Source organism: Miscanthus floridulus, chromosome 5, assembly GCF_019320115.1.
Source record: "Miscanthus floridulus cultivar M001 chromosome 5, ASM1932011v1, whole genome shotgun sequence".
NCBI classification, from domain to species: domain Eukaryota; kingdom Viridiplantae; phylum Streptophyta; class Magnoliopsida; order Poales; family Poaceae; genus Miscanthus; species Miscanthus floridulus.
The window spans coordinates 18,698,338-18,708,917 of NC_089584.1; the positions used below are offsets into that span (position 1 = coordinate 18,698,338).

General features: G+C 42.5%; 2 protein-coding genes across 2 annotated transcripts; one reads left to right on the top strand and one right to left on the bottom strand.

The window, feature by feature from the left end:
- The first annotated feature begins 1,987 nt into the window (after nt 1–1,987).
- Nucleotides 1,988–6,746, top strand: LOC136454349 (uncharacterized). The gene is made up of 3 exons (XM_066454797.1): nt 1,988–2,862; nt 2,915–3,761; nt 5,409–6,746. The coding sequence occupies exons 1-3, from the start codon at nt 2,063–2,065 to the stop codon at nt 5,769–5,771; spliced, it is 2,010 nt and encodes a 669-aa protein (XP_066310894.1). The 5' UTR covers nt 1,988–2,062; the 3' UTR covers nt 5,772–6,746.
- A 2,875-nt stretch (nt 6,747–9,621) lies between these two features.
- Nucleotides 9,622–10,403, bottom strand: LOC136451676 (large ribosomal subunit protein uL24z-like). The gene has a single exon (XM_066452363.1). The coding sequence runs from the start codon at nt 10,316–10,318 to the stop codon at nt 9,845–9,847; it is 474 nt and encodes a 157-aa protein (XP_066308460.1). The 5' UTR covers nt 10,319–10,403; the 3' UTR covers nt 9,622–9,844.
- Between the last annotated feature and the right edge of the window lie 177 nt (nt 10,404–10,580).

Consider the following 10,580-nt stretch of genomic DNA (forward strand, 5'->3'; position numbering starts at 1 on the left):
AACAACAGTGACTCACTGTTAAGGCTGAGAAAGCATTACTTGTGTCCTCCATAAAGGTGGTCGATGCTTGGTTCAAGAGCACAAGAAAGGAATTACAGGAAAGCCTCCATAAAACAACAGTGACTCACTGTTATAGATGCTGTGAGCACACAAGAAGGCTGAGGAAGCATTACTTGTGTCCCTGTAAAGGTGGTCGATGCTTGGTTCAAGAGCACAAGAAAGGAATAAAGATCAATTTACTTATGTATGTGTTATAAGATCTATGACACATCTCAGGGCTGTCCGTCGTCTATTACTATAAGAGGAGGGGAAATTTTGAACCATAACCTGCGTACCCTTAGTTGCCAACAACGCGTGCAAATATTCCATGCAAGGGATCCAGCAAGAAACTCGGTCGATGCATGCGAGCTGAGTGTCATTGTAAGGTAAACAGCAAATCTGCAACTCAAGTATACACGGCTTACGTATATTCATCTTCCCAGTTAATTATGCTTTGATTTCATTTTGCAGTTTCAAGTACCTCAAGAGTTCAAGTATAAACTTGTTTCTTAGGAACATTTTTTTTAAAAAAAGAATGACCTTCCAGGAATCTCATTTCCATGATATTTAATTACACGGGTAAATAATCTGTTGCGCTAGCTCCACTCCATGGCATGACAGAATTTGGCAAGTGGAATATTTTGATACGCGGAGATGCGATATATGCATGTTGCCATTTTTAATATATTTTGATACCGTCTTGTGGTATTTTATCATGTGGCATCATGCTTACATCCTATAGCTATCAACTCCAAGGAAATGAGGAGTCCTCCACCTTTTATTTTCATGAAAATTTTGGCAGGACCTCCCTCTACCGTCACTGTTCTACCACCGTGTGTGTCTGGAGAGGAAGAAGTTGGTTGGAGTTTTGTACAACATTTGTAAGGTTAATCGTGCGAGCTGATTTTCCACGGGCAGGTGGTGAAACCAACCGCTCCTAGAAATTGCCACCATTTCCAAGGGGGGGAGGGACCGGAAATAGTGGCCATTTCCAGGCAGATGGCACTACGGCCTGCCCCTAGAAATGAATTTCTAGGAGCATGTGAATTGCTACATTGTCATTCTGTTTTTATTTGCGGGGGCAATGTTTTCGTCCACACATAAAAAGAAAAACAGGTCGCACCTACTAATCTTTTGTGTTGGTAAAAAAAGAATGGTTCAAAAGTTAAACATAGCAATAAGTTCTCTTTTGCGCCTACTATTATATTTATGACTGAACATTCTACACAACTATGTTACCGTGTATATTCATAAATGTACTTTTTTAACATATATAGCTAGAAAATAGTATAGAACAACGTGATGAAATTTATTCTTATGCCACATCAGCGCACATCATTCAATAAATTTCAAAACCACTTTAACTCATCCCAAGATTCAAAAGCAAATGGTGGTTTAGGGTGTACAATATGTCTGGGTTTAATGTTTACATTACTTTCAAGACTTTCAGCAAAGTTTACTGTTGTAAAATATACCTTTTCCCTATCTAAGCGAATTTTAGGATAACTTTCTAAGTTGTCCTTCGTAAAAAATAAACAACATGAAACTTATAGGGTATTTGTGGGATCACGATCAGAGGTTTTAAAAAGTGTGACAGACACAAATGGAACTTTTTTGTATACATTTGCGCCCTGTTCGTTTGGCTTATAAGCTGTACTTTTTCAGCCAATAAACAGTATTTTTCTCTCCCAACAAATCAGCCAACAGTACTTTCAGCCATGGCTTATCCGCCAAACGAACAGGGCACTGATAGTCACATTATAAAAAACCTGTTGGACTATATATACGCTTGTTCATCTTGGTACCTGTTGTACAACAATTTGGTTTATAGCACAAAACAATATAATATCATTATTCACACCATGCAAATATGTAGAGAGACAACCATATTTTTCTTTATATATAGGAGACCATTTATACACTCACTAAATCAAGTGTGTAGCTGAAACACACACATAAGATGTTCTAATTAGAATGTCCTCTCTTACGTGTAGCTCCTAACCAAGTGAAGTGTCAAAGAAGCATGGCCCAAGCTTGGAACGGCCTCATTGTCCAAGTGATTGTTGATTGGGAGATTCAGATATTGTTGCTGCTAAGCTTCGCCCTGCAATTGCTGCTCTTCTTCTTTGGTGGCCTTCGGCGCCGCAGCAGTAATGCTCTGCTCAGGCTCTCACTATGGCTTGCATACCTATCAGCGGACTTCATTGCTGTATACGCCCTAGGTTACCTCTCAAGACATCTACCCGCCACCACAACTACTACTGCAAATGGTGATAGATGTTACCAAGAATGCCTTCAATCCCAAGCATTGTCTAGCCCAAGCCACCCTCTCACTCTCTTGTGGGCACCATTCCTTCTTGTGCACCTTGGCGGGCAAGACACTGTGACTGCCTTCGCACTGGAGGACAATGAGCTATGGCTGAGGCATTTGCCGAACATGATGGTCCAAGTATGCCTAGTTCTCTCTGTGTTATGGAATTCAATGGCACATAACCAGCTTGTGATACCAGCAGCCTTTGTATTTGTCGCCGGAGTCATCAAGTATGGGGAGAGGATATGGGCGCTCAAGTGTGGGAGCCAGAAAGGCCTCAAGAGCTCTGCTAACAGCAGCATTATTGTATTTGATGATTCCACTCAGACAACCATAGTTGCAAATGAATCATCCGGAAGGAGAGTATATAGACATGAAGACATGCATCTTCAAACTGATATGAAATATTCATCGATTGTCAAGCGTGCTTTTCACTCCAATCTAGGTGTTCATGAGGTATTTGCTGGAAGGCAAATATACCAGATGGAGCCTGACACCCAACGGTTATTTCGGTTTCCTTACAGCCAACCAATGACACCAAGATACACACAAGTAGTTTTCAAGCTTAATGGAGATTGAGCTTAGCATGATGTACGACGATCTCTACACAAAAGCAAAAGTGATCCAAGCAAGGGGTGGGCTCATACTTCGATGTGTCTCCCTCACCTCCTCAATTGTTGCTTTTGTGTTGTTCCTCTTGATGAGCAACAACAAGAAAAGGCAGTACAGGTCTCCACCAAGAAGTGATGATGTAGTAGTAACCTATATATTATTCATAGGAGCTTTTTGCTTGGAGGCTTTTGCTGCCATTATTTCACCACGGGCATTGGTGTCCATGGAACCCGACCAAGATAGACATGGAGGATGCAGTATCCTCGCCAGAGTACCATGGTTTATCTTTGCGAAGATCCAGCCAGAAACGAAGCCATGGTGGTCAAACTCAATTGGGCAATACAACTTCTTAAACTCCTGTGTTGCTGACGATAGGTCGAGGATAGCTCAAATGATGGTTAAGGTTGGAGCTAAGGAGATTTGGACTAGCATTCGACACATCAGGCATGCCAAAGTTACCACTGAAACGAAGAATCTCATCCTCCAAGAGATCAATAGAGAGCACTTGGAGCCCCTAAGAATGCCTTCTCAATTGTATCGTGTGGTCGGGCGCCCCTTCGAGGAGGCCTTGTTGTTGATGCACGTCTTGACAGACTTGCTCCTGTTCAAGGCAAGACACATGGGAGGGATAATGCAGGAGATGCGTCTCCTTATAGATTCATGCAAGGGGATGTCTGATTACATGATGTTCCTGCTGGTCATGCACCCTGCATTGCTACCTGTTGGAGGCAACGTCACTACCGGACTCCTTGAGTTCGCCGAGTGCCCGAAACACTCAGCAAAAGGCATAAAACACTCGGTAAATGGTTCGCCGAGTGTAACACTCGGCGAACAGCACTCGCCAAAAAAAGTGACGGCAAAGCCAACTTTGTCGAGTGTCTTTTATCGGGCACTCGGCAAAGCCTGGCACTCGGCAAAGTTGAAACCGAAAAAAAAACCCGAAAAAAATAGGAATTTTTACCCCCAAAAAAAATGGAATTTTTTTTTATCGATAGAGGCCCCCACCAGCCAGCGCCCACTCATCTAGAACATTTTTCGCGTGAATTTCATGGCTACGCGGCCAACGCGATTCGAACCCGAGACCTTCCGCTGTGCACATACCTCCTCTACCACTACACCACACTCTCACTTGTGTCTGGATTCCGTTTTAGTTCCCAATATATTATACTAAACCGAGTGTAAATTGTATGTTTGAGGCCCTAAACGAATTCAAATAAAAAAGTTGTAAACTACAAAGTTTCATAACTTTTCGAGATCTACACTTTTAGTTTAGGAAGTTTTTCCATCCGAGGTCGTTTACAAAATTTGAATTTTAAAATTTTGAAATTCAAACACAGTTTTGCATGACAAGATGTTTTCAAATAAAAAAGTTGTAAACTACAAAGTTTCATAACTTTTCGAGATCTACACTTTTAGTTTAGAAAGTTTTTCCATCCAAGGTCGTTTACAAAATTTGAATTTTAAAATTTTGAAATTCAAACACAGTTTTGCATGACAAGATGTTTTCAAATCAAAAAGTTGTAAACTACAAAGTTTCATAACTTTTCGAGATCTACACTTTTAGTTTAGGAAGTTTTTCCATCCGAGGTCGTTTACAAAATTTGAATTTTAAAATTTTGAAATTCAAACACAGTTTTGCATGACAAGATGTTTTCAAATCAAAAAGTTGTAAACTATAAAGTTTCATAACTTTTCGAGATCTACACTTTTAGTTTAGGAAGTTTTTCCATCCGAGGTCGTTTACAAAATTTGAATTTTAAAATTTTGAAATTCAAACACAGTTTTGCATGACAAGATGTTTTCAAATCAAAAAGTTGTCAACTACAATGTTTCATAACTTTTCGAGATCTACAAAGTTTATTTTGGTTGTTTGGTCATCTGTTCATCCGACATGGTCGTTCTAATATTGTTCACAAATCTTATATCTCTCTCTTGTAGTTTCATAAACTACAAGAGAGATATGTTAGATTTGTGAACAAATTTATTTTCACTTTGTCATATAAAGAAAAGACCAAAACAAACATTGTACATCTTGATGAGTTATACAACTTTGTAGTTGAAAACTTTTTCATTTGAATTAATTTACTGCTTCAAAATGTGCTTTGAAATTTTTTTTGCCGAGTGTAAAAAAAATAACACTCGGCAAAGAAGCTCTTTGCCGAGTGTCAAAAAAAAAAACACTCGGCAAAGAGACTCTTTGCCGAGTGTTAAAAAAAACACTCGGCAAATAGCCTCTTTGCCGAGTGTCAAAAAAAAAAACGCTCGGCAAAGACGTCTTTGCGGAGTGCCCGAAAAAAAACACTCGGCAAAGCACCTAACACTCGGCAACTTAGGCGTTTCCGTGCATGACTTACTAGTAAGAGCCACCAAGAGTTTCAGAGACAGATCTCGTGGTAGCAAGGAGATTTTTCTGGATAATTTGCCAACACAATCTACTGCATTTCAGAATGCGTTCGATTTGACTGGGGAAGCTTTCTCCCTAGTGGAAGACATGGTGAAGCGCGAGGAGGATCTTCGTGCAGCGCTGCAAATGCTTGCGGAGACATGGGTGCGGCTGCTCATCTATGCAGCTGGGAAGTCCCGCCCGGAGGAGCATGCTCGCCGGCTGAGCACGGGAGGGGAGCTCCTCACCTTCATCTGGCTGCTCATGGCACATTGTCAGCTAGGGGACTTGTACTATGAGGTCGATCTCGTGGAAAGAGGTAAAGGGAGACAAATTTATACGACTGGCACAGTATGTTACACAAATGTAAAGATTCTTTTTGAAGGCATCCCGAGAAGATCTCCTTTACATCCACGGAACATATAACTTCCAAGAGGACTCGGTCTTCTCCTTTACATCCATGCAGAACTTCCAAGAGGACTCGAAAAGCGCAACTCCAAACACCGTGCTGCCGAGCTCGTCTTCGAAGTAGACGAAGTGAGTACTGCTAGTAGTTATAGCAGTGATGTGTTTTGCCCTGTTTTCCTTTTTATTGTCTGGTTAATTTGGTTGTCCCTGTATCATTACATGTATTTACTCCTATTTGAGTTCGTTTGCTTGAAGCTACAAATATGCGCACTTTGTAAGATATATATGGTGATTTTCAGTGCGTTCTGGCTGGTACCTTTGGGCACTGTAGCTCGGATGGTTGTGGATGTTTGAATAGTGTTCTGTGAGGGAGAATAAGCTAAAACAATCCGAGACCGGACCAGCCGAACGCACTTGTTGTTGCACGCCCAAATATATGTATGTGAAGATTTATATGTGCGAGACTACGCTCTCCTCGCCTCTCTGTTTTCTCCTCTTTTTTTTTTTTTGAGAATCTTCTCCTTTTTATACTCGGCAGCAATCGCTGCCTTCCTGGGCCATTTTGCCAACAGCTAGGCCGATGCTGGGCCACCAGCCCAGCAGCTGCATTCTCTGCCAGCCGAATACATCACATGGTCAGCCAAGCAACAATAACCGCCATCTGGCCTATTTTTTAGTTGGCCTAATCACAGCCTCACGCAGCCAACGACTATCTCCAACAAATTACTTATCTCATCCTTAGTACTGAAAACATACTCCCTCCCTCCGTTCCAAATTATATGATATTTTGGCTTTTCTAAATATACTACTTTAACTATATATTTAGACATAATGTATATCTAAGTCCCTAGCAAAATCTATGTATCTAAAAAATCCAAAACGTCTTATAATTTAAAATTGAGGGAGTACAATATAAGGATTTGTGATTGCACTAACAAATTACTCACTCTATCTTCAATATCTAAAAGTTTTAAATAGTTACTCAAAATCCACACCCTCTCCCTCAAATGTAGGAGATACAGCCCTTCTCACATATCCACTTTCAAAGGTACTGGTAATACGTTGAAGGAGAAGAAAAAGGTATACTACAGATAATAGGAGTTACTTATATAGACTTTCAAAAATAGGGGCCCAAAAGTCCGGCCATTGCATATACATGCATGCACCATTATTATCATACACATGAGACATGACTAAGTAGTGTGGGCCACGGCAAGCGGCTCCAGATTTTTTTTTTTTTTTTTTTTTTTTGCGAAACCTTTGTTTGGCACACATCACATGCATGATCTTCGTGAGCCCGAGAGGGGGGAGTGAGGTGGACGTGCGGGACGAACCGGAGGTTGGTGGAGCCACATAGAGTTGCCTCGCCGCCAACTGTGGGCGGTAGCCAAAGCAAGTGGCAAACAGGGCAAAATGTCTTCGAGTTATGGTTTATAGTTTTTAGGGGAGTGGGGGTCATGGCTAGTGGCTTTAGAGGGGGGAGGCGTCCGGCCAGAATGGCCGACTTGACAATGGTGGTTGGTTGAGGGGCCGTGCAAAGTGAAGGGAGATATACAGTGTACATAGTCGACAACGAGAGAAAGGAGTCCACCTCTTTGTCCAATTGGGATTAGGTAAGGACAAGGATGGGTGTGGGCGACGTGGCTAGGGATGATGGAGAAGGCATGCTGTGGCGAGACAAGGGCAACACCTTAAGAGGGAACATAGGAATGAAAACACAGGAAAAGAAAAATAACACAGGAATAGAATGTACTCCCTCCATTCTAAATTATAAGTCATTCTAAGAATCTTGAGACTCAAAGCATTTTAAGTTTGACCAAAATTATAGAGAAAATTATAAAGATTTATAACATCAAATAGGTATACTATGAAAATATAATTAATAAAGAATCAACTGATACTTAGTTGGTATCATAAATATCATTATCTTATCATATAAATTTAGTCAAACTTGAGATCATTTGACTCTCCAAGATTCTTGGAATGTCTTATAATTCAGGGACGGAGATGAAATAGCAAAATGGAGGATAGAAAAAACACAGAAAACAAATAGAGATGGTGCTTCGAAAACAGGAATTAAAAATACAAAGAACTCAATAATAATGAGATAGGAGTAGATGCCAAAGGGAAAAAGAAAGAAATGAAAGATAGCCATGTACCTTCACAAATTGATCTTTCCTTGATTGGCATATTTAGGTAACTTACAATACCACCTGACCAATAGATGGTTAAGTTAGTTTTCTCGCCCTTCAATTTTTTATACAATTCTTTCATCGATCTCTCTCGTGCGCGTTATCATTTTTATCCTCTCGTGTTGTTCATCATTCTCACCAATCCACCAATCGCAGAAGCCAAAGGGCAGGCCATGGACGCGATAGGGCACGAAGCAGATCAAGTCAGCCATGACAGGGGCACCAGGAGTACTGCCCACCAGGAGCGCGGCGCTTCTGGATGGCGGTGGTACAAACGGGAACGCCATGGGGTTACCACTGGCGACAGACAAACACAAGCTCTTGATGTGGCATGCTGCCTTCTTTCTTTAATTCTTCACGAGCACTGTCATCATACACGAAGGAAAAACGAAAAGATCTGAGTGGACTGAGTGGATTTTTCTTTTCCAGTGCATTCCAAACAGGTCAGAAAAATTCCTACTATTTTCCAAGGATCTGAGCGGGAGGGGCTGGGGCAAGAAAAGAGGCCGAAGACGAGCATCCGTATTACCAATGCCAATCTCAGAGTAATATACTGGGTATGTACAATTTCAATGCATAGGCAAATGAACAAAACGAAATGAACAGTGCTTCCTTCTTTATCTCCACACCGGAGCAAATCACATCTAAGCAGCTCTTACACATATGTCAGGTGAGACACAATCAGATTCAGGGGCAGTCAACGAGTTTCCACACTAACAGAAATATCATATATTTCGCTAAAGATTCAACAAGCATTCAGCATGGCCCAGTTCAACAAGTACCATTCATTCAAAATGAACAATTTGGTTCAAAACAAAAACAAGCTATACATAGAACACTCATTAGCCCCCTCATGATACTGAATTGAAGTATTAACATAATTATTTAAGAGTGCGTGCACTTGGAACCACGTCTACTGTGAACGCACAATCTTCCAGAACAAATGCAAGCATAAGATTGCTAGCACTCAATAACAGGCAAGCATACCAGGAGCTAACAAGGTTTAGGCTAACATTAGCTATTAGAAACATAATTAAACAGGCAAGCATACCAGGAGCTAACAAGGTTTAGGATAAAATTAGCTATTACAATACAAACATAATTAAACAGGGAAGCATTCCAGTAGCTAACAAGGTCTAGGCTAACATTAGCTAGCAAACATAATCAGACACCAACAAATTACCTGCATAATCATGCTGGATGTAAACTGTAACTTGATCACAATGAAAACAAGAGCAGAAGCATGTGAATTTAACATACACAGCCTTCCAGACACAACATGCCTAAGGCCTTGTTCGTTTGATCCCAAAATTAAAGAGATTGGAGGGGATTAGAAGGGTTGAGGGGGGTCCCCTCCAATCCCCTTGGTTTTGGGATCAAACTAGCAGGCCCTAAGGCATCTACTACAAACATATGGCTGATGAAAAATGTTTGGAATGGGTACATTGAAAAGTAAATAAATCATGTCAAATTAAAAACCTTCAAACAACTAGATTGACAATTAACCTAAATTGCTTCCTCACAAGTAGATATAATTCGAAATATGACCTACAAACGATATTCAAGCTAATTTATTTAACAGACTACAATATAAAATTAGCAAACTCTCAACAGACAAGAAAAACCACTAGATTGCATTAGATAAGCAATAGAGTGAAGCCAAAGCACAGCAACCATTTAGGAGAGATCCCACAACGAAGGGATATTAACCATATAATGAGTTCTTCATATCTCAGATCACAGACAAACATAGAACCATATTAAGTTCCAAAACTCTCATCGAGGCATAAAGCAGTTTTCAAGTAACTTAAAACTCCTAGCACATAATCATTGATAGCAAAAACTAGAGCGATAAGGAGGAAAAGGCGGTACGACCACCATCATATCCCAGCGAAGCGCCTAGTCGATCTCCTGGAGAGAGGCACCGGTGGCGGCGGCACCACCAGCAGCGGCGGCGACGTCGTCGGCGGTGAACTTGCCCTTAGCCTTGTCGGCGTTGCGGCCCCGCGCCTTGCGGTCGAGGAGCGCCTTGCGGTCCTTGTCGAGCTTCAGCTTGGTGACGATAACCTTCGAGGGGTGGATGCCCACGTTCACGGTGGAGCCGTTCACCTTCTCGCGGGTGATCCGCTCGACGTGGATGACCCAGCGGCGGCGGTACACCTGCACCACCTTGCCCTCACGGCCCTTGTAGGTGCCGCGCACGACCTGCACCTCGTCGTCCTTGCGGATCGGGATGGAGCGCACGTTGTACTTGTGGCGGAGCTCCGTCGACAGCGCCGCGGACATGAGCACGCGGCGGACGGAGGACGGGGCCGTGAAGTGCGCCTTGCGGCACTTCCGGCGGGAGCTGGTGACGCGTGGGTTGCGCTTCATGGCGGCGGTGGACGCTCCTGCTTACCTGGGAGGCCGCAGCTGCGGCGGCTAGGGTTTTCTGGGTGGGGGAGCGGGTGGAGGCGGCGGGCTGCAGTGGGGAGAAGGATTATATAGCTGGTGTGCTGCTAGGGTTTTGTCGACGCTGCTGGTGCGCGCGGCGTGGGGACGCTCGATTCGCATCGGACGGCGTCGATCTGTTGGATAGAATGGGTGGTTGAGTTGGGCTACTGGGCCTAGGCCTTCTCTTTGTGTCGTCGGCCTT

Excerpts from the sequence above, each read along its gene's own strand:
- LOC136454349 (XM_066454797.1), top strand. The coding sequence starts at position 2,063 with ATGGCCCAAGCTTGGAACGGCCTCATTGTCCAAGTGATTGTTGATTGG. Across the intron at positions 2,863-2,914 it reads GACACCCAACGGTTATTTCG|CTTAATGGAGATTGAGCTTA; the intron begins GTTTCCTTACAG and ends GTAGTTTTCAAG. Across the intron at positions 3,762-5,408 it reads CAAAAGGCATAAAACACTCG|AATGCGTTCGATTTGACTGG; the intron begins GTAAATGGTTCG and ends ACTGCATTTCAG.
- LOC136451676 (XM_066452363.1), bottom strand. The coding sequence starts at position 10,318 with ATGAAGCGCAACCCACGCGTCACCAGCTCCCGCCGGAAGTGCCGCAAG.